We start from the raw sequence: 25,764 nt of genomic DNA on the forward strand, positions 1-25,764 counted from the left end.
TATCTCTATCTCTATATTACGTATATGTATGCTTGCGTGTGTCTCGGCTAAGTAAACACAGGGGATATAACGAGGGGCTCGCCGGATGTTTCAAATGGCGCTCAGACATTCACCTGAGCCCTTTTTAATAAACCTAGCAATGCGCACGGCATTGTTGACTTAGTCCTTCCGCAGCTCCACCTCTTTGGGGGGAGTCCTGTCTGTCCTGTTTGTCCCGTTTGTCCCGTTTGTCCCGTTTGTCCCGTTTTGTCCTGCTCCTGCTCATCATCCGGCTGCTTATGGAGATCTTGTGAGTACCAGTGCCCGGCCCCAAAGTGCCACTTTGAGTCAACGAACTTTGGCTTGGCCAACAGCATCCCCCACTCAGTTTTCGGTTATAAGGTCGTTCGAGCTCATTGCCATGGTACCTTTTGAATTTGGCGGCCGCAGATGCACCTGCCGCGCTCAATTTTGCTCATTACTCAACCTTTTTCAAATCTGCGATTAATCAACGGACCAAGAAAGTAAATAAATAGGATTAATATATTTGGTTTTTTTACCACATTTAAATTATAATAAAAAGAAACCCTTAGTTCCAATAATGTGTTTCTTCAGATGGAATAATAAGTTTCTTAAAACAATTTATTATCTTTTATTTTTTCTCAATTGAGATTTAATATTGCTTAAAAGTAGTTATTTCTAGTAGCAACTGGGAATGATATCTCGAAATGCCTGCCAATCGTTACATCATTAATACGTGAGCTGAAGTCGGATATCGGCAGTGTTCAATTTAATTAGAAATAATACGTTGCCAATGCTGCAATGGTTGTGGGTTGGGGCTTGCAATAATGCAATTTAGAAGTTTAAACTTGCTGGCTGCCAATTCCATTTCCAAGTTTCGAGTTCCACTCACGCAACCGCGAATAAAGTGCAACCAATTGCAGTAAAGTGCAACTGCAACTCCATCAGTCAGCAGCTTGGTCCCTCGACTCCCCGACTCACCGATTTTCCTGCTTTTCCCGCATTTCCCGGCTAACTAAAAGCCAAATGGCGACAAATGCTGTGCAAATTAAGGAGAAGGAGGGAAGGTATTGATGGAGAAAAATGCAGCATGCGAAAGAAAATGGAAATGGAAGCGATTCGAGTCAAATCAAATCGAAGTGGAAAGAGCGAGTTTTCCGCTAATGGTCAGCGAGGGTCGAGGAAAATGTGAGTGCTTCAGCTGTCGCGCACTTTCGTCTTATTAAAGTTGCAAGTCCTTCAATTTTTCAGTTCCGAATGCATTGCCATGACATTACGCCCATCTATCACATTGAAGTTTGGCAAAATCAATCTGCGATACTGTCTCATGCGTCAAATAGAACACGCAATCTCAGCAAAAGTTTCGTTATATTTCAGATATATATTTTGACACCCACAGATGGGAAAGAAAGAAAAAAAATGTATAAAAACAGCCATGCAACTAAATTATGCAGTATTGCCGGAGGCAAGTGCAGGTGTAGGTAAACAACCAAATCCCGACAGCCCCAAAAAAGAATCCAGTAAAAACACCTCAAACGAAGCCACCAGGTAACCAGAAAGGATACGAAAATAAACAAGCCAATTGGAACGAGACCAAATCAATGTCGAATACATATATATATATTCTTAAAGTTGCAAGGGCAAGGGGAAGCCCTGTCGATTTCTCGGGGGTTTATAGAGTTTCCTGGTGGAACTGCAATGGCTGCAACCACGACACACGACCCCATGCATATAAACATTTCACAGTCTGGCGACATATCTGCGATATTTTTATGGCCAACGTGCGGGACAACGCTTCCTTTTGGCCAGGCGCAGAAAAAAACATGGGAAATGCGAGAAAAATGTGTCTGTAGAGCGCTCTTATCTCCGTATAATCCACTTTATATGTTCACACTACCACACAAATTGAAAATAAACACAAATTCGGGTTACGAGAGAAAAAATGGATGGGAAAAGGAAACTGCGCTGCGAATTTGCATTTATTGAGAATCAAAATATAGATTTATAAAAGACATAAACTCTTGCTAGCCGATTGGAATTATCAGGTGTTTGAGAACCAAATAACTTAAGTCGAATGAGGTCTAAGTTGCTTTTTGGGGATTCCTGAGGATCATGATTCTTGCATGACATAATAAAGATTAAATATATGAAAATTGCGGTGAGATGAAATTGATATAAATAATGTTGCTTTTTAATAATCTTATCTTAGCTTTTGTGAATTTAAAAAACAGTTTTGCCCAACACACACAGTAGCTCTTTTCTTTTTACGTCAATGTCAATATAAATTGTTGGTTATTTATAATTCGGTGGCTTATTCCCAACGTTTAGATTTCCAAATAAATAAGTAACATCCAAATTTTTTAAGTGCAGTTATGAAGCGTATATGCTCGGGAAAGTCAAGTAATTTAAGGCCGTCGAACACACTTAAGTTCGTGGAACCCGCTAAGTCCACATCTGCTCTGCGTTCTCTTTTCCATTTGGAGAAACGACAGAATGTGGCCAAGACTGCTTCAGCTTCTTCTCATCTATCAGCTCCTAAAGTTTCCGAGAAGACACCGGAAAAAGCGCTATCCGAAAAGATCAAGTCCAATCCATGTCGAAGTCTTAAACTGGCGGTCGTTGAGCCACATATTTCGGGGAAGGTCGTTAAAAAGATAAGGTCCAGAACAAATGAGGGTTCTACTCCAACAACAGGTTCCTCTGGAAAATCGGGAATCGCCAGGAGCACAGCTACCATTAAATCACAGACGTTCTATATTCCTCTACGGAGCTCGAATGGAGTGACCAGTCGAATTTACCGACCCGCCGGCTCCGGAGTATTCCATTACCACCTATCAGACTTGGAGGAAGCCGGATTTGGACGAAGTCTGGTCTTTCCCATGAAATCGGTGCCGGCGGCCGAGCTTCAACTACTACGGAATGGCCAGCGGATCAACTACCTGGAGAGGCGATACGAACGGAGTCCGGACGACAAGTACAACTATCCCGAGGCGACTAGCTGGCGATATGGCTGGTTTCATCGGGAGTCTGATCTTTTCCAGAAACGAGTACCCAGACGAGATTAAATAAACATTTCGTGCACTCGATTATGTCCCTGTTCTGTCCCAATTTCTTGTCTTAAGGTTTAAGTGTTGCTTTAAAATGTGTCAACATTAAAGGTCAAATTTATTTAAATCAAATACAGCTAATAAAATATTAGTTAGACAAGAACTTACTGGTATATTAAAGTAAATTTGTACTAAATTTTGCAACAAAGTTTGAATCCAATTTTATATTTATTCATTATTTTTAAAAGAATTTTAAAGACCCAGTTATGTTTCTTTACGGCCAAAGATCCGAGATAAAAACTTTATTTACAAAGTGAAAAATGTGTAAAACTTGCCAGAGAAAAATAACTTTATGGCACATAATTGCTTTTGAGAAACGAATTAAATGTAAAAATGCGGCAATCCATTTAGGCATCTGCATCTGGTGTGCATCAGCGCCTCCGAGAAGCTCATCTCGAGTTGCGATGCGATATGTGGAACAGATGCCAGGGGCTTTAACAGACAGCCTCCGACTTTCTGTTGTTTTGCTGCTTTCGAAAATGCAGCAGTTTTTCAAGTTCTGCCTCTGATTGGCCAGAAAATAAAATTCAGCAAGAGCAAATTGCATTAGTTTGGGGGCGAAAGGATGTCTGCTGCTCACATGACGTACAACGGGGCGTATGCTTGTTGCGCCCATGCCTGTTGTTGTCTAGCATTTAAAGTGCAGCAAAGTTGAGCAACTTTTAGAAAACTCGTTGCGGCTGCCGCTCTTTTGATTGACTCATGAAAGTCTGCAACTTTTTAATTGTTTTGTAACATTTCTTCAAATAATTGTGCCATTTTTATGCCGTCCTGCAGCACCATTTCATTGGCACAGCAAAATAAGTGAGAGGGAAAGAGATTCTCTGGGACGTTGGCTTTCAAACTTATTAACTTCGTTCCATGGCGAAATACTTTAAATTCACCCGGTCCGCTTGTCTTATGTCCTCTGTCGCTGATTGTCTGCAATTCATGGCAGATTTCGAGTTTCATTGTTGCATCCGAAGCACTTTGAGCTGAGCAAACTTTCGCCGAGACACTCTGCAGAACTTTCCTGTCCATCTACCATATCCTCCGCGACCCTTTTGCGGTGCTCGGTTGTTGGGCTTGGCCTGATTGCAAACAACAATTCCCTCCCAGCGGAGCTGAAGTTTATTATTATTTGGCTTGTTTCGCGTTTTTGGCGGTTTTATTTACCTTTAAATAAATTTCCGTTTCATTCTTTTCCGCCGCTTTGCGTTTATTTGTTTTCGATTCCGCTGTTGGTCGGAAGTTTTCCCATGTTTACGCAATGATTGGGTTTAATTAATGATTCTTGGTATCGTAGATCAAAACTATACCAAAAAAACAGCCTTCATTTGATTATATTCAATTGTTTGTTCCAAGAGAAAGCCAAACTATTTGAGAGCATTTCTAAATATTTTACGAATACCACACTTTCTTGGCCTTTGCTGAATATGATGGGAATTTATAGGTCAGTGGTCCGGCAAAGATGAAATTTTTGAACATTTTGTGGTAATTTTTATTACTTCTATTGCCCAGGATGTGATGCTGAAAATGCACTGCTCCTCCGCTTCTCGTTGGTCCAAAACTAACTTGGCCGTAAAAGTTTGGGTTTTGCGGTTGTCGATTGCGAATCACAACCGGCCAGTTGGCCAAACTGGGTTTGTCGGGGGTGGTTATGGAGCACTATTCCGCTCCCGAGGCAATAAACAATGCAAAAATATAATTCTGAGCAATCAATGCGGTTTGTAAGAGCAATTGTTTGGTTGAAGTCAGTTATTTAAAATTCCCGAATGGGTTTTCAGTGGTAATTTCTGGAAAATTGTTGATAATGCCAGATTGAAATTGTGCATAGTACATGGAAAACCATTTCGTTTGACCCCGTAAATTACACTTGGTTAATTAGTAATTGTTTTTGTATACTAACTTTTATTGCGAAACACTTTTACAAATTCTCTTTAGGTAATTCAAGCACACACTTTATTGTTTAGATCTATCACGTGGTTTCAATTAAACTTCATTATCTCGTCGCCATCTTTCAGTAAACCTGTCTCCTTAATTCATTTGCTTGAGGTAAATACATATTAATAGCAGTAGGGTATAAAACGTAAATAAACATTTCGCCTAATGATCACAATCGCTTCTCTAATATTGTTTTGGGCCAAGTGAAGTTGTCAATCGCCCGATCAGGCGTTGAATGTTGATTTATGGATAAAACTAATTTATAAATCAAGATACATCGGTTAAGTCGGTTTATTCTTATATATTTCTATTAGTTTCTGATTTGTGCCTTACTTAGAGAAGATACTGTACTACAGCCACGCGTTAAGTATAGCACTCTCCTAATCCTGATCCCGGATCACGAATTAAGTTAAATACAGAGTCGCATTTTCGTTTCGATATTCTCCCTACGTTTAGTTAAGTGGTAACAATTAATTCTTTGTATAGTCGGAACAATATGGGACACACGAGCAGCACCTCTCCTCCGCCCTCTACTGCACCACATCACTTCGGCTTAGGTACAGACTTAGGAGTTGTCTCATCCGCTCCCTCCTTGGACTTCTCGGTCGGTCAGAGCAGCTTCTTGGCCGTAATCGTCGTGGACAGGGTCGATGCCGTGGCCGTTGCTTTCTTGGACGTCGGTGGTTGCGGTGGTGTTTGTATCGTGGGCGGTAGGCCAATGTCCGTGGAGGGCAGTATCTTTTCCATTTGCCGCTCGGCCGCCTCTCGGAGCGCCGATTCCGTCGTTGTTCCACCAACGATACTGCCGCCTCCTCCTCCACTATTCGCACCTCCGCCGGACTTCCCCGTTGGACCAGAGCCAGCGGAAGCCTTTGTGGGTGGTTTCGGATCTTTTTTGGTATCCTTTGGCACCGTCTCGTTTAGGTTCGGGGCTGTGTCCTTTAATGTTTTTGCCGTATCCTGGAAGGCGGGCTAAAATGGCATACATAATATAAATATTTGTATTTTAAAAGAAGCCTTGTTATAATATTACCTCCGGTTTACTCTCCTTAGCTTTGTCGGTTAGTGTTTCTTCCTTATCACGCATTTCGTTGGCAATGTCCTGAATTTCCTTGGCGGAATCATGAATATTATTCACAAGTTTGGCCAAATCCTTATCCGATTTGTCCACCTCAGACTTCAGTTTTTCAGCCTCTTTCATGCTCTTGGCTATGGCCTTTTCAATCTTCTGCTCTGCATGCAGCACTTGTTCCTTGTCAAGCAGAGAAATCAGCTCCTCAATGGCCTTATCGCTCAGCTTGATATTATCACGACCAATGGACTCCATCACCTTTCAAGAATACAAAATCCGTTAAGTACAAATTTGGTAGAAATTTGTATGGTACAATTACCTTGCGAATATCGTTGACGGTCACCACGCCATCTTTGTCGGAATCAAACTTCTCCAAGACGGCTTCGATGTGCTTGAGACGTGCCTCGTCACTGGTTTCCTTCAGCACCTTGATGTTACTCATAAGGTCATCAATGCGCACGATCTCCTCGTTGCGCCGGCGGGTCGCCATCTTGGATAATAACTCGGTGAACTCCTCCAGCTGCTTTTTGTCGATCTTGGTGGCCTCCCTGTCGATGCTCTGCACCGCCTTGGTTATCTCATGCACCGAAATCACACCATCCTTGTCCGCATCAAGCTTGACCAGCAAATCCTCGACAACCTTAAATCGCTCTTCATCGGAGGACTCCTTCATGCGCTTGATGGTAGAGACCAGCTCGTCGATGTGCACCATTTGCTGCGGCTCGACACTGGGACTAGCAGCCACGTAATCGCTAGAATCCGCCTGCTTGATCTGATGCTGTCTGTGCTCCAGATCGTTGAGCACGGTATCCAATTGGGAAATCATCTTGTTGACCCGGTTGTACAATAGCTTGGCCGCTCTACTCTCTCGCACCGGTTCCTTGACGACCTGGCGCACCTCTCGCAACTCCTCCACATCCTCCTGGTAGTCAGCCAACTCCTCCTTGAGTTCCTTGATAGTTTCCTTCTCCACCACCAGCTGCTTATCGGATGACAGGGTCTTCAGTGCATCGGAAAGCAGTTGGACATCGGTTGAGGAAATGCTTTTGTCCGTCTCGGAGACCGAAGCCTGCTCCTTGCGATTCAGAAGGTTGTTGTCACTCGCCAGTTTCTCAGCAAACACATATGGAGCGGGATGCTCCTCCTTGATGGCCGTGCGCTTGGCGATTGTCTCCTCGTGCTCTTCTTCGCGCTCCTCGCGAATCTTGCGCTCCTCTTCCTTGATGATCTCGATCTTGGTCTTGTTGTCCACCTTGCCCTCGCTCTCGCCGATGGCGTGACGTGTGTGAGCTCCCACTGCATCCGGCAGCACACGCATTGTCTCCTTCAGCTTATCAGTGGTGATGCTGTCGTCGGAAATAAGCATGGTCCTTGACAGAAGCAACAGTGTGGGCGGCACCTGCTCGTTCAGCGAGAGATCGATCCACTCCTTCAGCTGGAACCGAAGACGCTCTTCCGTGAGTCCATAGGCCCGCATACCACGCGCCTTGCACGCCTGCTGCAGCTCTAAAAGATCCAGAGAGTCGACTCCTTCGCGGGCAATCACCCGGTCATCGGTGGCCAGGGATCGCAGTTTTAGCCGCAGCTGGAAACGCAGTAGCGTGGTAGTGCCGATGGTGTTTAGCTCCAGGACACGGCACAGGGCCGCCAGCTGCTCCCGCGACAAAGAATCCAGTGTGATCTCGTCGTCGAATCGCTTAGCGAACTTGATTATATCATCGGTGCCCACGGCTTCAGTCGGATTACGGATCTTGTTGAAGAAGGCCTCGAACTGCTTGGCCTCCTCGCTGCTGTGCTCCTTGTGCTGGACGGGCATTTGATCGAGGGTCTGCTGCAAGAACTTGGCCACCTCGAGGCGGACGCCCAGCGACTGACGGAGCTTCTCCTGCCGATCGCTTGAGGTCTGGAACGTGGAGGGCAGCATGCCGGGGAAGAATTTGATGAACAGCGGCAGCAGCAGCTCCATGAACGGCACGATGATGAACACCGAGAAAGGAATCAGGCGGAACAGGTCCGAGGTGGTCCGCTGCAGCTGTTTGTTTTCTCGCCGCGTGAGCCCCTTGCCGTTGAGCACCCGCCAAAGGAGTTTCGAGCAGATGGCCACGTCGATGAAGAGCAGGCGAAAGCCGTGATAGTAGTGCACCAGCTCGTCCCAAATGCGTGTGCCCAGTGGCTTTTTTGGCTTGGCCACCGTCTTGTCCGAAGATTGAGCCACAGCCATCGACGAGGCAGTCGCCGATGTGGAACCTGTCGTCGCACTTGCACTTTGACCCTTATCTGAGGATGCAGTGGCGGTAGGTGCAGAGCTTGCTCCCGATGCCGTTGCCTGAGCATTGGCCACCTCCTTCATGATCTCCTCAACCTTTTCTTTCTGCTGGTTCTTCAGCTTCTTGACAGTCGCATCGATCTTCGAGCTAGACGTCTCCAGCATCGTCCGACTGGCGTGCAAATGCCTGAACCCGTGGCCCGAATAATGATACCCATAGCTGGCATGTGGCTGGAACCTCCGGTGGTTGGCGGCCAGCGATCTGCTAATTTCTAGCACCGATGTCGACGCGGATCTCCGCGGCCGCTCATCAACTGCAGCGCGTTCATCTGTGAAGTTAGCCGAGCTGCATGCACAGCAGCTCGATTTTAGATCTGCAAAAAGGTTGAAAATAGGTTGATTAATATGAATTAAATATTTTAATATGCTTAAAAGAAAACGAGTAGAAAAATGTTTAAATCAGAACACAATTAAAATAAAAAATATCACATTTATAAAACTTAATAATTCGTAGTTATTAGTAAAACCTTACAAATCCACATAACAAAGCTTACAAAAGCAACGTTTAAGTCAATGAACTGAATCTATAGTCATGAACGTTCATATGACAAAAGGTTTTTCCGAAACACATTTCCTTTCTTACTAAAATAAATAAAATAAGTTCAACAATCTTGAACACCCGGCGAAAAATGAGAAGCGAAGAATAAAAATAAAAGCACACAATAAATTATTAATCACAACGAACAAAAAACAAGAAAAGTTTGCAGTTGATAAGCGTTTTACCCCTTGATTACGGATTTTTGTTGGGATTTGCAGTGGAGGCAACGAGTTGATAATAGAAAAGGCAAAGATCGCAGACGACAGGTGAAAATTAGCACCTGGAGTGGAGCTTACATAAATCACCAAAAGCGAACCCAAGTCCGCACAAACATTGAGAACTTTCTATCTCTATAAATAAACGATGTAGCAAACATTCAGAAATGTGCGCCGAGTGCAATTGTTTACAGCGCACTTTTCCTTTTATTTTCTCTCATTTTCCGATTTTTGGCAATTGCTCAAGGTAAATGAATGTGCGGTTGAGTGAAAAAAGGGGAATACGAAAAAGGAACTGTGGCGGAGAAAGTGAAGGCGATTTCGACCCATTTTCAGGTCTCTTTAATGATTTCGGACTTGTTTTCAGGTCTATATAATAGTTTCTGCACAGAACTGTGACTGTACTTGTCATCAAGTGACCCTTTGTCTGGTGATTTCTGGTACCTGTCGTTGGCACCTGCTCCTTGTGAGGGTATTTCTTAAAAAATCGAAATTCTTCGCGCAAATAATGCCAAAATTGTGAGTGACATGTAGAGGGAAAAGATTTGTTTACTAGAATTTTTCGGAAAATTGGTTTAGCAAGTATGTATATGTAAACTTTCATATTAAAAAAAAAAAAAAAAATTTTAAGCATACATATTTTAAATTTTAAGTTAATAAATTATCATATTTTATCACATAATTATTTTTAGAACTACTTAATTTTTTTTTTCTAAATCGTTGTTTTAAATATACATCATTTGATCTAAACCGTTAACAATTTTTCCATGAATCATTATTTTTATTAGTTCGTTTTAGTTTTCCTATTCACAAAAACTTTTGAATATGTGTAATAAAGAAGATTGGACTATTACATGTCGTGATCCAAAGTAAACGAGCCGCAAAAAACAAGGCAACTAATTAAATTAACAGGTTAGATCCAAAAACGTTAAAACAATGGCGGATCTTAAAAGGGCATTCCAGTTTTAAAACATGTTAAGATAATAATATAAAACTAGAAACATTTTGTAGTCAATTGAAAAAAATAAAATACTCGAAACCCGCTTTTATGTTTTTTGACTACGCCACTGTTCAAATCCCTCCACTATAGAATTTCCAGCGCACGTCGTAGTTTCCAGTCAATCAGCTGTTGCTTTCCAGCGAAAATGCAGTCAAAACAAAATACTGGATAAGTGGCGCACACACACACACAAAGGGCGCAAAATCAATGGAAAGTTTTCTGGATTTGCGTTTTGTTTTTTGTTTTGACCAACTTACAGCGCTTGTAGACGTTCTGGGCCAAATGACTCGTTCGCAAATTGCGTCCCTTGTGACGAAGCAGGGCGTTCATGGCGATGGCGAGGGGCGGCGGGGGGCGTGGCTCGGGTCGGCTGCCAATCCGATTCCAAACAATTTTCAATTGTAATTTTGAATTTCCGACAAACTGTCTGTAGATTGTGTATCTTTGGTTTCTCTGTCGCTCGGGTTTCTCTCCTCTGTTGTTTTTCTTTCCTGGCGTTGATTAAAGATTATAGTTTATCTCTCTCCCTGCCTCTTCCAATATCGTTGGCGCAATGTAACGGGTTCCTTTCCAAGACTATCGTCTAATGAAAAAATAAGTAAATAAAACGCATAAATTGCTGCTGTTAGCCTACTGTGGATTTGGTTAAAGTCAATAAATTGATTAAATCACACATTGTTTTTTGATGTCCAAAACGAAAAAGTTAGCACACACACACACAGGCAGGCGCTACGTCATCGACGCAATATCGCGCGATCTTGGTTTTTGTTTTTGTTTTTGCCTCGAACTCTTTTTTCAAATCAAATTACACAACTCAGTAAGAAATTTCTAATTATTTTTGCATTTCATGCAATTGACAACCGGTTAAATCATTAAGAGGCGGATAATGCCGTGCGCTCTATACCGTTTATATAAAATCCATTTGTCATTCGCTTGAGTGCCTGGTAAATAATAAAAACTAAACCGTCTGTTTTCTCACTTTTTTCACGTTTGATATCAGTGTGACCGCGCTGCAAATCTCAAAAATTCCCATTCGGTAGGGGGATTCCTTTAATTATTTAAACTATTTGTGTTACTATAGGCAAACTATATGATTAAAATCTTCTAAGTTGAAATTTGATTTTCTAAAAATCTGCATTTGTCGTTTTAAAATTTTTAGACCCATTTTCATGTTAGTTATTAGTAAGTTTTTGATGACTTAAGACTTGTGGTTTGATTCTCTAACAAACTGCATTCAAATTTGTCATTTTAACGTTGGTCAAAATTTTGACCCATTTTCATGTTAGTTATTTCTAAGTTTTCGATGACTTGAAAAAAGGGGTCCCAAAACTCGATTTCTAGAGTCCATAACTTTACCAAATTTAATCCGATTCCAAAGTGGCATACCTCTTAAGACTTGTATTTTGATTCTCTAAAAAACTGCATTCAAATTTGTCATTTTAACGTTGGTCAAAATTTTGACCCATTTTCATGTTAGTTATTACTAAGTTTTCGATGACTTGAAAAAAGGGGTCCCAAAACTCGACTTCTAGAGTCCATAACTTTACCAAATTTAATCCGATTCCAAAGTGGCATACCTCTTAAGACTTGTATTTTGATTCTCTAAAAAATTGCATTCAAATTTGTCATTTTAACGTTGGTCAAAATTTTTACCCATTTTCATGTCAGTTATTACTAAGTTTTCGATGACTTGAAAAAAGGGGTCCCAAAACTCGACTTCTATAGTCCATAACTTTACCAAATTTAATCCGATTCCAAAGTGTCATACCTCTTAAGACTTGTATTTTGATTCTCTAAAAAACTGCATTCAAATTTGTCATTTTAACGTTGGTCAAAATTTTGACCCATTTTCATGTGAGTTATTTCTAAGTTTTCGCTGACTTGAAAAAAGAGGTCCCAAAACTCGACTTCAACAGTCCATAACTTTACCAAATGTAATCCGATTCCAAAGTGGCATACCTCTTAAAGCTTGTATTTTAATTCTCAAAAAATCTGCATTCAAATTTGTCATTTTAACGTTGGTCAAAATTTTGACTCATTATCATGTTAGTTATTTCTAAGTTTTCGATGACTTGAAAAAATGGGTCCCAAAACTCGATTTCTAGAGTCCATAACTTTACCAAATTTAATCCGATTCTAAAGTGGCATACCTCTTAAGACTTGTATTTTGATTCTCTAAAAAACTGCATTCAAATTTGTCATTTTAACGTTGGTCAAAATTTTGACCCATTTTCATGTGAGTTATTTCTAAGTTTTCGCTGACTTGAAAAAAGAGGTCCCAAAACTCGACTTCAACAGTCCATAACTTTACCAAATGTAATCCGATTCCAAAGTGGCATACCTCTTAAAGTTTGTATTTTAATTCTCAAAAAATCTGCATTCAAATTTGTCATTTTAACGTTGGTCAAAATTTTGACTCATTTTCATGTTAGTTATTTCTAAGTTTTCGATGACTTGAAAAAATGGGTCCCAAAACTCGATTTCTAGAGTCCATAACTTTACCAAATTTAATTCGATTCCAAAGTGGCATACCTCTTAAGACTTGTATTTTGATTCTCTAAAAAACTATATTCAAATTTGTCATTTTAACGTTGGTCAAAATTTTGACCCATTTTCATGTTAGTTATTTCTAAGTTTTCGATGAGTTGAAAAAAGGGGTCCCAAAACTCGACTTCTAGAGTCCATAACTTTACCAAATTTAATCCGATTCCAAAGTGGCATACCTCTTAAGACTTATATTTTTATTCTCTAAAAAACTGCATTCAAATTTGTCATTTTAACGTTGGTCAAAATTTTGACCCATTTTCATGTTAGTTATTACTAAGTTTTCGGTGACTTGAAAAAACGGGTCCCAAGACTCGACTTCTAGAGTCCATAACTTTACCAAATTTAGTCCGATTCCAAAATGGCATACCTCTAGGACTTGTATTTTGATTCTCTAAAAAACTGCTTTCAAATTTGTCATTTTAACGTTAGTCAAAATTTTGACCCATTTTCATGTTAGTTATTTCTAAGTTTTCGATGAGTTGAAAAAAGGGGTCCCAGAACTCGACTTCTAGAGTCCATAACTTTACCAAATTTAATCCGATTCCAAATTTAATCCAAATAAACTTCGGCTTGCCGAGTTTACTTCCTTTCTTGGTTTATTTTTGTTATATTTAGTCTTGCATGGAGCTTAAAGTTCTGCCAAGATGTTTTTCCTTACCAAAACAAACCATAAATGCATTTAGGTTGTTACGTATTCCAATTAAAAGCTATGACATTTGAATTGTCATTGGTTCATTGTTACTTGTTCGATTACTTGAGTGTTTTTCTGTAATTACCCTACATAAACAGGAAAGTTGCAGTTTCTCGTATTCAGCCACTTGGAGCAGTCAAATTGAAAATGCGGCTAACTTTTTATATGATAGTTGCCATCCGGTTGACACTGAGTCTTTCATTAAAATACATCTTAAAATCTCTTGAAGAAGAGCTGTTTTATGAGTCTATTCTTATTTTGGAAGGTTCATCTCAAAGTGATACATGTTGGAAACAAAAAGACATTCAGGAAGAAGTTCCCGTTTTAAACTTAAATGCAAATCAAAGTTTGTATCTAAAAGATACGTTTAACACAGATATTCTTGTTTTAGTTTGCATTCACAAAAACGAAGGAAAAACCCTGCAGGCTCTGTATTCAAATCTGGAAGATATGCGTGATACACCCACCGTTTTATTCGTTTTTTCGGGTTATAATATCCGGGATTTGTTAAAGAAGTGCTTCCAAAATAATATGCTCAATGTGGTGGCTTTTAAAGGTCAAGACAGAGAGTTTATCTACAGCTTCCAGGCATTCCCAAGCTTTCAATTGATTAAAAGACCTCTAAAGAAAGTTCGTAGATATTTCGAGCCGCAACTTGAGAATCTGGGTGGCTATACCCTAAAGGCACTACCCGACAACATAATACCGCGAACTGTGGTTTACAGGAGTGCCGATGGAAATCGCCAGTTGACTGGATACCTCTTACCCTTCATCCGGAATTATTTGAGCACCATTAATGCGAATCTCAAAATCTGCTGGGAACTGATTCCGGAGGAGGGAATGGTTCAGCTGCCGGAAGTAATCAGGCTCTCGGAGATCAATGGCGTGGATTTCCCGCTGGGCATCCACGGAATTGAGCATGGATCGACCAAACAATACGTAATGATGGAAACCTCAAGCTGGTTCCTGATGTTACCCGCGGAACCCTGGGTCCCCCGAGCTCATTTCTTCATTTCATTGGGCTTGGAGAAGGTCTTACCACTAATGTTACTAATGGCTATGGTGCTAAGTAATGCCCATCGCATAGAAATGGGACTGGGTCCCAGTTGGCGCTGCTACGTCCTGGGAGATAGGGTCCTGCGAGGCTCCCTGGCACAACCATTTATCCTACCCAAAGGACTATCTGCCAAGATGATGTTCATTTACTGGTTGCTCCTGCTTTATGGATTCTTTGTGAGTAACTACTATGTGGTGCATCTGGAAACCTGGCTTGTAGATCCACCTACGGGCTATGTAATCCGAAGCTGGGATCAAATGCGAAACCTCAACTTGAAGGTTCTAACTGTACCTACCGAATTTAACATCATGACGCAAGTCCTAGGCAACGATTTTATAAATGACAATAGCAATATTATTAAAATATCCAACTCAGAGGATTTCCAAAATAAGCGCCTATCCATGGACCAATCTTACGCTTATCCTGTCACCCAAACTTTGTGGCCACTTCTGGAGCAAGGACAAGTCAGACTTCGGAAACGCATCTTCCGACGATCTCGGGAGTTGGTGCTTATACCCTTTTTGATTATGGCCATGCCGTTGCCGAAAAACTCAGTCTTTCACAAGTCACTCAATCGATACTGGGCACTCACACAGCAGAGCGGACTATACGAATTCTGGTTTAAACGGAGCTTCAACGATTTGATTGCCCTTCGTAAAATAAACTATAAAATAGATAAGTACAATCAAGCGTATCACGATTTCGAATGGCTAGACTTGAGCTTTGTGTGGTTCACCTTTATGGGAGGTACTCTCATAAGTTTTCTAGTTTTCCTAGGCGAGATTGGACACTACTGGTGGAATTTGAAAAGGATACCAAACTTTATTGGTTTTTAATACTATATAAGATATTTGTAAACTGTGAATTAAATGTTTTATTCAAAATGTATTGGATTGGTTTTGAATTTCCGTAATAACAAGTAAAAGCAGGGGCTGCCAGGCACTTAAAAGCTATTAAAAACAGGGACATTTTGATTAACATTGCGTTTTGATTGTGCAGCTGATCGATATCTGATTTTATTGTAATAACCCTAGCCCTGAAGGGACCTTCTGCCGAGTTGCAGTATATTTTACAAACTCGTTTTGAACAGTCAACCTAAAAATGCGGCTTGTCTTGGTTTTCATACTCACCAGTTTGGTGGACGCAAAGAGTGTTTCCTTAATTATCATTTTGAAGGCCCTTGAGAAGGAACTGTCTTATGCGACAATTCTTATTATTGAAAGTTCGACACAAAGAGATTCATGTTGGAACCAAAGTTCATTTCCAAAGGAGATTCCCACACTAAACTTTAATGCGAATCAAAGTGTGTATCTGAAAGATACTTTTAATTCCAAAATGCTAGTACTTGTTTGTCTAATGGAAAAAGAAAACGATTTAATGGAAGCACTCTACAGTAATCTTGAAGATATGCGAGATACTCCCACCATAGTATTCACATCTTCTGCAGATCACATACGAGATATATTTCAAGAGTGTTTTCGGAAAAGAATGCTTAATATGCTGGCTTTTAAAGGCTCTGATACGGAGTTCATATACAGCTACCAGGCATATCCCAAATTTCGTGTTATAAAACGGAGTGCAATGGGTGTTCGCAGATACTTTGAGCCGCAACTCGCGGATCTGGGTGGCTATGCCCTAAAGGCTCTTCCGGACAACGTAATGCCGCGAACATTATCCTACCGAACTGCTGAAGGAAATCTAAAGTTGGCTGGATATCTCTACCCCTTCATCCGGAATTATGTGAGGAGCATAAACGCCACTCTCGAAATTTGCTGGGATCTGGTTCCAGAGGATGGGATAATACCTGAATGGGGGGAGTCCATTCTCTCGGAGACGGGACAAGTGCACTTTCCATTGGGCCTTGAAGGTCTTGACGAAGACATATTGAAACAGAACGTAATTATGGAGATCTCCAGCTGGTTCCTGATGTTACCCATGGAACACCCCCTTCCCCGAGCCCAATTCTTTACCAAGTTTCGACTGTACAGGCTCTTACCTCTAATGTTACTGGTAGCAATAGTGCTCAGTAATGCTCATCGCATGGAATCGGGACTTAGTCCCACCTGGCGATTCTACGTAGTGGGAAACAAAGTACTCCGAGGAATCCTTGCTCAGCCATTTAACCTACCCAATGAACTCTCCATCAAACTCATGGTCATTTATTGGTTGCTCCTGCTCAGCGGTTTTTTTGTGACCAACTATTACATGGCATATTTGGAGACCTGGCTCGTCCATCCACCCGCAGGTGATCCAATCGTAAGCTGGGATCAATTGCGCAGCCGGAAGCTAAAGGTCCTTACAATCCCATCAGAACTGGAGTTCTTGAAGGTTACAATGGGATCGGAGTTCATAGAAGCCCGCTGGGATATATACAAAATCGCCAACTCGACGGATTACCAGAGGAAACGAATGTCGCTGGATCGATCTTATGCCTATCCAGTGACTCTCACCCTGTGGCCACATTTGAAGCAGTCACAAATTAAGCTACGACGTCCAATATTCCGTCGTTCCAAGGAGTTGGTTATTGTCCAGATTATTATTTTAGGTATGACACTGCCAAAAAACTCGGTATTTTACAAGCCTCTTAAAAGATATACAGCACTAACCTATGAGAGTGGACTGTATACGGTTTGGTTCAAACGTAGCTTCATGGAGTTGGTGGACCTCGGCAAAATCTCGTACAAAGAAGATATCGACCACGACGTTTACTTTGATCTCAAGTGGCAGGACTTTAGCCTTATATGGATGTCCTTCATATGTGGAACTACCTTGAGTTTCCTTGTGTTCCTTGGCGAGATTGCATACTACAGGTGGCATTGGAAAAGAACACAAAGATGAAATGTTTTTTAATTACTTCAACCTTGTTACCTACTAATTTATATCTTTATAAATAGCACCACGGTGTCTATCTATTTGCAATTAAAAACTATGACATTTGAATTTTTATTGATTTCTATTTGCTTGACTGATTTTATCATAATAACCCTTACCTAGGTGAAAGTTCATTCAAGTTGCAGTTTATTTTATCAACCCGTTTTGAGCAGTCGGCTTAAAAATGCGTCTTGCTTTGTGTTTTATTCTAGCCAATTTGGTTGATGTAGAAAGTATTTCTTTGAAAAACATAATAATATCCGTTAAGGAACAGGTCCAATATGAGACTCTTCTTTTTTTAGAAAGTTCATCTCAAAGTGATGCTTGTTGGAACCGAAAAGCCCTTCAATATGATGATCCCATCTTAAGCTTCAGTGCAAATCAAAGCTTGTATCTAAAAGATACTTTTAGTTCAAGGTTTCTGGTGCTTGTTTGCTTGAAAAAAAAGGAAAGTGATTCAATGAAGGCAATCTACAGTAATCTTCAAGATATGCGAGATACCCCCACCATAATATTTGGATCTTCCGATGACCACATACGTAATCTATTCCTGGAGTGTTTTAGTGAAAATATGCTAAATGTGCTGGCTTTCAAAGGCTCAGATATGGAGTACATATACAGCTTCCAGGCATTTCCCCACTTTAAACTCATAAAACGAAGGGTAACAAAAGAACTTAGATATTTTCAGCCCCAGCTTAAGGATCTGGGGGGCTATAGCCTAAGAACTCTACCAGACAACATAATCCCGAGGACCGTAGTCTACCGAAGTGCCGATGGACATCGCCAGTTGGGTGGGTATCTCAGCCACTTCATCCGAAACTATGTGAGCACCATAAACGCCACTCTTCAAATTTGCTGGGATCTTGTTCCGGAGGAGGGTATGACCCATTTGGTTGATGTTACCAAGCTCTCGGAGATGTATGGCATAGACTTTCCGCTCGGTATTAATGGTGTTACCCAAAGGTCTGCAAAACAGGACGTTCCCATGCAGGTCTCCAGTTGGTATTTAATCTTACCCATGGAACAGTACATGCCCCGAACTCGTTTCTTTGTTAAACTCGGTTTTCCTTATCTGCTACTTCTAGTGCTCATACTTTCAATAGTCCTTAGAAATGCCCATCGCATAGAATTGGGCCGCAGTTCCACATTGAGTTTTTATTCGTTGGTATCTAAAGTAATGCGGGGACTATTGAGCCAGTCATTTACATTACCCAGAGGACTTTCCGCCAAGCTGATGTTTATTTACTGGCTAATCCTGCTTACTGGATTTTTTTTGAGCAATTTCTATACGGCCAATCTGGAAACCTGGCTCGTTCATCCACCGCATGTTGATCCAATTCTAAACTGGAATGAAATTCGCTGTCGAAAAATGAAGATCCTTGTGATTTCATCGGAGGCGGATTACATGAAGAGCGTAGTAGGCTCAAAGTTTGCAGATGCCCACAAAGATATATTCCAAATCACCGACTCGGTGGACTTTCAGAGGAAGCGCATCCTTTTGGATGAAACTTATGCCTATCCAGTGACCTCTACGTTGTGGCCACTTTTGAAGCAGGCACAAGTTAGGCTACATCGACCCATATTCCGCCGATCCCGAGAGATGGTCTTTGTACCGCACCTAATCCTAAGCTTGAAGCTGCCAAGGAACTCAATATTCTACAAGCCTCTCAAAAGATATGTCACACTCACAAAGGATAGCGGTCTATATATGAACTGGTTCAGACGTAGCTTCTACGAGTTGATGGCCCTCGGCAAAATATCCTACAAAGAAGATAAAAACCATCAGTTGTATAATGATCTTAAGTGGCAGGACTTTTACTACGTTTGGCTAGCGTTCGTGGGAAAATCCATCATGAGTGTCCTGGTGTTCTTCTCGGAGCTGGGATACTACAGGTGGAATGCGAAGAAGACGCACCACTAATGGGATATCATATTATTATTGCATATATTAACCAGAAATAAACAATAATCGCTCTGTCATTTTCATGGGATTATGGTTATGGGATTATGATTATGGAATTCAAAAACTTGCCTGTCATGAAAATATATTGATTGATTACCATTAGTTATTAGGCCTATAAAAGCGACATGTTCGAACCCGTAATAAACGAGAAGTATTCTTAACATTTACCGGAAAGCTTTTGGAAAGAAAACGGCAAAAAATGTGGTTTAATATTAGTTTCTATATCATATTTGCCTTTGGCTTAGTTTATGCCCACAAAATTTTCTTGGCTAATATCATAGAATCTCTAAGGCTGGAGCTATCATTTCGGTCCATACTTTTACTTAGTGGTGGAGAAAATACTGATATCTGTTGGCAGCAAATTGACTTTGATCTTAACTCTGCCTACTTTCACTTTAACGCGAATCAAAACAACTACCTCAAAGGCAAAGTTAATAGAAAAATACTAGCTCTAGTTTGTTTGGATTCTGCAGAGGAGGGCATATTGAATGCACTGTGTGAAAATCTAATGGACATACGGGGAACTCCAATATTATTCCTGGTTAGATTAGAAACTAATATCAGCAGTTTGTTTGAGCAATGTCGCTCCAATCAGATGCTAAATGTTCTAGCCTTGAGAGGTTCGAACCCCGAGTTAATATATAGCTACCGTGCTTTTCCTTATTTTAAGCTAGTTCGGCGGAGAATAAGTCAGCTTATAAGGTTCTTTGAACCCCAAGTTAAGGATCTCAAAGGTTATCCTATCGCTACCATTCCTTACAACCTACTGCCCCGATGTGTTATTTATAAAGATGATGAGGGACGTCGCCAGATGACTGGATACCTCACCCATTTCTATGGGAACTTTGCCAGGAGCCTGAACACTTCTCTCTGGGTCCGTTGGGATCTCGTTCCGGAAAACGAAGCACCCAATCACAACGTCACTTCTGCGTTGCTACGGGATGGTTTGGTGGACTTTCCACTGGTGCTGACCACACTTGCTCCGGAACCGTTTTATCCCAGCTATGTGGGGGAGATAACCAGTTGGTTTTTGATGCTGCCCGTGGATCCCGATATGCCGCACTCTAGTCTTTACTTAAACCTCAAGGGATGGCGATACTTCTTGGGCCTGATGATCATTTTGGCCCTGCTGCTGGTCAATGCCCATCGTTTGGAGTCGGGCGAAAGATACCTTACCCTGCGATGCGGTGACATCTTTGGGGATCAGGTTTTGAGAGCCATCTTGGCACAGTCCTTCGTCATGCCGAACAGACTCTCTTTCAGCAGAACTCTACTGTACAGCCTGCTAATGATGGCAGGTCTAATAGTTAGTACTTTTTATAGTGCCAATCTATCGACACTGCTCGTTAATCCGCCAGCTGCCTACAAGATCCTGAGCTATGAAGACCTACGGAGAACCCATGGAAAGATCTTAATCTTGCAGCAGGAGCTGCCCACTCTCAATAACTCTATTGGGAAAGAAGTTCTGGAAAGAAACCTGGACGCCTTTGAGATTACCCCCTCTGTTGTGGAGTTTCTGGCCAAACGGAACGAGCTGAATACCTCCTTTGGATATCCGGTTACCAATACTCTGTGGCCCTTTCTCCAACTGAAACAGATTAAAATGCGGCGACCTGTCTTTCGAAAGTCCAATGAAATAAGCTTCATGCAATTTATGCCAGTTACAATGCCGATGGCCAGAAATTCAATATACCGTGACGTATTTAACAGATATCTTAGTCACACACTGGCCAGTGGTTTGTACGATCTGTGGTTCAGGAGATCCTATCACGAACTGATAGCCGTGGGAAAACTGAACTACAGTGAAGATCATTCAGAGCCTCCATATCACGACCTCATCTGGGAGGACCTGTACTACGTGTGGATTGCCTATATTGGTGGAACTATAGTCGGCCTGTTGGTCCTGCTTTTTGAAATTGTTTACATCAAGTGGCATCAACAAAACTAGATAAAAACTAATTTGTCTTTTCACTAAATGCATAACTAATTAACTTAAATATATTCAAAATCAATCCCCCTTTTTTTTGGAGAATGAATTTATAAATAAATACACGACAGGTCGCAATTTCAAACACTTTTTGCAAAAGCATTTTTATTCAAGTTTCACATGTCTCTGCTCACTGCATCTTGATTTTCATCATTAAATGTTTTCCTTTTCTTGTTCATTTTCGCTTGTTTTTTTTTTAGGTTTGTTAATAAGTAGGTATTTGTAATATGTTATAATTAGGATTTTCGTTTCAATGGAATTACATATATAATGCATATATTATACGCCATCTGTGTCAGTATTATCTGTGCTTCTTGTGTGGGGTTCGCTAGTCATTAAAATGGGACTTTCGAGGGGGCACACACACCCCAGTCCAAGCAAAAAATTTAAATAAAAACTAGGTTCTCGTGAGTAGAATCGAATGCAGGTGTTGTAATGTCTCATTTAGCAAATGTGCAAAATTGAGTTAATTTGTGTGGTGTTGCGGTTTCGAAATGGAATTCGTTTTGTGTAGTTTATCAATTAATTTTGTAAGACTGAATTAACATTTCTTGTACTCTCTAAAAATTTAGCACTATAAAAGGGTTCTCCTTTGGGTTTTTTCTTTTTCTTTTTGTTTGTTGTTTATTTTGTTTTTAGGTAAATTCTGCAAAAGCAATTACCAAAAAAATTAAGTTTCAATTACAATTATAATTTCTAATAATAATAAGAAGTATGTCGCATTTGCTTGGCAAAGGAAAATAAATTTCATTTTCTTTCTTTTTTGTTTTGTACATTTGTGTAAATATTATTCAATTGCATAATTTTCTTTTGTTTGTCTTGTAAATTCATATTGCATATGTTCTGTGTGAGTTAGAGTGTGGAGGCCTAATCCTACTTTTGTCCTGAAAACTAGAATCGTAATATCGTTCGCTCCCTAAGTCAAAAACATTGGATCGAAGGGAGCGAGCAACCTAAGCTCAAAATGAAATGTAATGGAAAATAAATATTGTCAAATGAGGGTTACATTAATTATGCCATCCTAAATATTGCCATCATTTATAACTATTTTTATGTAATTTCATTTTTTGTTCTTTTGTGGTACTGTTTTAACTATACATTGTGTGTATGTCTAGACGCAAAACTTGAATCTTACAAATTTTGAGTGAGTTTAGCATTGTTTGGTTTTCTTAATATTTTTGTTTTTCTCTTTACTTTCGTTTTCTGTTCTTGGAAACATTTTAAAAATTAAGCTCAATAATCTTAAATTATGTATGTATTTGCTTTCCTTTCGGTTTAATTTGCCATGGGCCGAACTTGTATACACGCCTGCCTTTAAAGTGTTTTTCTTTTTTGGGGTTTTATTTCGTGCCTTGTATCCGTAATAATATTCTAAAAGATTTTAAACATTGCATTGTGTACACTCCTTGGATTGGTTATATTCAATTAGTTATTCCTTTTTTTGTTTTGTCGTTACATTACGGCTGTCTTTGCGGTCCTGTTTTGTGGTTTCACTTTCGTTTTTGCTACTTGAAACAATGTACAATTAATTACAAAAATGTCTTGTAATTGCTAAAATTTTAATACTCATGTACTGTCCGCAGGAGCGGCTCTGGGCCTTCCTGCTAATTATTTTTCTGTTCAGCTTCGATTTATTCTTTCCTCCGCATTTGCGTCTACTATATAAATTACGTGTAGGGTTCGCTTTCGCAATGGTTGCACTTGATTTCCTCGTCAAAAGTATTAGTTATAGCGTAGAGTGTGTGAGTATTATAAACGCTTTTTAACTACAGCGTGTAATGGGTTTTACGTTAAATATATATGTTTATGTATATACGTAGAGTGAGTGCTTCAATTGTTAATAGGGGTTACATCAATTGTATTTTTTCATTTTTCCATTTTTTTTTTTTTTTTTTTTTTTTTTGTTGCTTTAGTTTTGTTTTAATATATAATAGGTATGTGTAAATATTCATATTTTGCCCAGGACTCGGCTGGGCGTAGCTCTAGTTGCGATCGCGCGATCTAGACTTAATGCCAAAGGGCCAGTGTGAACGTGGGCCTGGTGTGGGTAAATACAATTCGAAATACGTGTACGCAATGTGTTCTTTAGGCGAGAAGCTGACAGCGAAGCCTCTGCTCACTAAATTCAACAGTAAAGACAAACATCTAAGTCCAAAAAAACGCTAGTGAGTACTAAGAAACTTTTGTCCTAATGCCTAGAGAATCCTTTCGATTGAGAGTTCGTGTACTGTTACTCCTTCTGTTTATGTTCCTGTGTGTGTTTCTACAAATTTCAACTGTGTTGCAACACTTTTTGCCTACTTCTAAATGTAAATGTGCAGGAGTTGCATCCTGCCTGCCTGCTGCCTGAATGTTCGCTCAGCTGCTCGATACAATTTCTTGTAAATATCTATATAGGTTTATATATGGGTGTATATTGTATGTGTGTGGGTTCTGAGTCAACTCCTAGCGATGTCCTTGGATCAGCTGCCGTTGTCGCCTTCTTAGTAGTAGAATATCTGGCCGGCCTTCTGGCGCTTGCGCTCTTCCAGCTTTCGATTGATCTCTTGCTGCCGCTCGGCCTTGCTCAGGGCTCTTGCCACGTACAAGAACTTGTTGTCGCCCAGCTGCTTGCCATGCAGGCCAATCACGGCGGCCAGCGCCGACTGTGGATTCTCGAAAGCCACGAAACCGAAGCGACGGGAGCGCCCCTCCTCGTCCAGCATGAGCTGCAAGGATCAGAGAAAGCAAATCGATGATATAAACAAATCTGAACAGATGTGCCGCCCAGTGTAACTGCCCCCACCTCCTCGCGGCTTCATGGGCATGCGCAGCAATGTGGCAAGAGCGGATTTAAGAGCGTGTGAATCTGTGCCACATGGTTGTCGTCCAACTACCCGGCCCAACTCACACCCCCTCGCTGGGGAAGGTGACCAAAACCAAAAACAACGTACCTTGTGACTGGTGATGCGGCCGTAGGGCTCGAACATTTCACGCAAGTGCTGCTCGGTGAACTCCTCGCTGAGGTTCTTCACGTACAGGTTCTTGAAGTGCGTGGCCTTCTCCTGCTCCCGGTCCCGCCGTGGTATGAACTTGACCACGTGCACCTTCTGGTTATTGCACAGCATCCCGTTCACCTTCTCGATGGCCGCCCGGGCGGCATCCTCCGAGTCGAAATGCACAAAACCGTAGCCGCGCGAGTTTCCATCCTCGTCCTTGGCCACATTGCAGTTTAGGATATTCCCGAACACGGAAAACGTGTCGTACACCGCCTTGTTGTCGATAGACCGCTCCAGGTTCTTGATATAGATCTTGCCGCTGTCCGGGGAGCTGTTGCCACCGCTACCGCCGCCAGTGGAGCCGCTGGCCAATGCACCGCCACCCACGCCCACACCCACATTGGTGGAGTGCGACGAGCTGGACGTGTGCCCGCTGCCCAGGGAGTTGTGGCCATGTCGGCCAAGGACAGCAGCGGCCGCCAGATGATTGCTGGCCGCATGGCCGCCGCCGACGTGGCCGAGGTGACCGGCGGCGGCGGCGTGGTGATGCAGCTGCTGCTGGTGGTGCGCCGCGGCCAGCGTGTGGTGGTTAAGGGCCGGCTGCTGCTGGTGGTAGTTCGCCGGATTGCCGCGGAACGTCATCGAGTTGACGAACATAATGGCTGCTGGCTGTTTGTGGAGCGTGGTGGCGGCTAGTGGAGTGCTGTTGGTGCTGTAGGTAGCGGTGGCTTCTGCGTTCTGGTGGCCGTGGCTTTGGCTCTGGATCTGGATCCCGGTGTAGTAGTGCCCGAGAATCTTGATGGCTTTCTGGTTCTGGTTCCGGTCCTGTTCCTCCTCGGCTCCTCGTACTACCTGATCGGATTGAAGTTCGTTTCGGGCATTATTTCCAATCTGATCCGACCAAATCTACCCACTTACCAGGTCTTGCAATTGCACAAAAAATATGACCAAAAATCGCGGTGTTCTCTGAAAAAATCGTTTTTCTCTCGCCCAGACTCTTTTCACCGTTCTCTCGCTCTCGCTCTTGCTTTTGCTCTTTCGCTCTTTTGTACTTTTTCTGGGGGCTTTCACTTTTGTGCCGTCGCTGCTTTTTTTGGGAGCTCTTTTTGTAGTTTTTGCGTTATCACTTTTTGGTTTTCTTGGGTGGCACCTAAACTAGATTCTTCAGCAATTGCAGCAGTATAAAAACAAAGTTTCGCAGCCTCGGCGGTCGCCCTTTATTATTTAATTGTATTATATGCAAAAATTGTCGCTACTTGCAAGAGCTAGAGCTGGAAACAAAATCGATGGCACTATCGATTACATTGATGTATTTTGTATTGTTCGAATCATCGATATTTTCTTATGATTTTAATAATAACTCATACAAATTATTAATCAAAACAATTGAATTATTTTAATAACATTACAATTTTAATCAATAAACATTTCAATAGTTTTCAGTTTAGTCACACATTTTCCTTGCTGCACGCTCCTCTCTAATCGATTG

At 41.4% G+C, this 25,764-nt stretch overlaps 7 protein-coding genes across 7 annotated transcripts; 5 read left to right on the top strand and 2 right to left on the bottom strand.

Moving 5' to 3' along the window:
* Positions 1-2,267: 2,267 nt before the first annotated feature.
* LOC108039812 lies at positions 2,268-3,086 on the top strand. Its single transcript, XM_017116899.2, has one exon. The coding sequence runs from the start codon at positions 2,373-2,375 to the stop codon at positions 3,063-3,065; it is 693 nt and encodes a 230-aa protein (XP_016972388.1). The 5' UTR covers positions 2,268-2,372; the 3' UTR covers positions 3,066-3,086.
* Positions 3,087-4,977: 1,891 nt separating this feature from the next.
* Positions 4,978-11,179, bottom strand: LOC108039888 (mitochondrial proton/calcium exchanger protein). The gene is made up of 5 exons (XM_017117054.1): positions 11,086-11,179; positions 10,439-10,764; positions 6,422-8,742; positions 6,064-6,360; positions 4,978-6,002 (listed from the first exon to the last, which is right to left on the bottom strand). The coding sequence occupies exons 2-5, from the start codon at positions 10,509-10,511 to the stop codon at positions 5,640-5,642; spliced, it is 3,054 nt and encodes a 1,017-aa protein (XP_016972543.1). The 5' UTR covers positions 10,512-10,764; positions 11,086-11,179; the 3' UTR covers positions 4,978-5,639.
* Positions 11,180-13,566: 2,387 nt separating this feature from the next.
* On the top strand, positions 13,567-15,312 carry LOC108039769. Its single transcript, XM_017116855.1, has one exon. The coding sequence runs from the start codon at positions 13,567-13,569 to the stop codon at positions 15,310-15,312; it is 1,746 nt and encodes a 581-aa protein (XP_016972344.1).
* A 265-nt stretch (positions 15,313-15,577) lies between these two features.
* Positions 15,578-17,314, top strand: LOC108039770. The gene has a single exon (XM_017116856.2). The coding sequence runs from the start codon at positions 15,578-15,580 to the stop codon at positions 17,312-17,314; it is 1,737 nt and encodes a 578-aa protein (XP_016972345.2).
* Positions 17,315-17,807: 493 nt separating this feature from the next.
* LOC108039771 lies at positions 17,808-19,268 on the top strand. The gene has a single exon (XM_017116857.1). The coding sequence runs from the start codon at positions 17,808-17,810 to the stop codon at positions 19,266-19,268; it is 1,461 nt and encodes a 486-aa protein (XP_016972346.1).
* An 853-nt stretch (positions 19,269-20,121) lies between these two features.
* Positions 20,122-21,258, top strand: LOC108039772. Its single transcript, XM_017116858.1, has one exon. It carries the CDS (start codon positions 20,122-20,124, stop codon positions 21,256-21,258), a length of 1,137 nt encoding a protein of 378 aa, XP_016972347.1.
* Positions 21,259-21,375: 117 nt separating this feature from the next.
* On the bottom strand, positions 21,376-25,552 carry LOC108039889 (polyadenylate-binding protein). Its single transcript, XM_017117055.2, has 3 exons — positions 25,194-25,552; positions 24,231-25,127; positions 21,376-24,005 (listed from the first exon to the last, which is right to left on the bottom strand). The coding sequence occupies exons 2-3, from the start codon at positions 24,930-24,932 to the stop codon at positions 23,781-23,783; spliced, it is 927 nt and encodes a 308-aa protein (XP_016972544.1). The 5' UTR covers positions 24,933-25,127; positions 25,194-25,552; the 3' UTR covers positions 21,376-23,780.
* Between the last annotated feature and the right edge of the window lie 212 nt (positions 25,553-25,764).

This window comes from Drosophila rhopaloa, unplaced genomic scaffold, assembly GCF_018152115.1.
Source record: "Drosophila rhopaloa isolate 14029-0021.01 unplaced genomic scaffold, ASM1815211v1 contig_115, whole genome shotgun sequence".
In the NCBI taxonomy this organism is placed as follows: Eukaryota; Metazoa; Arthropoda; class Insecta; order Diptera; family Drosophilidae; genus Drosophila; species Drosophila rhopaloa.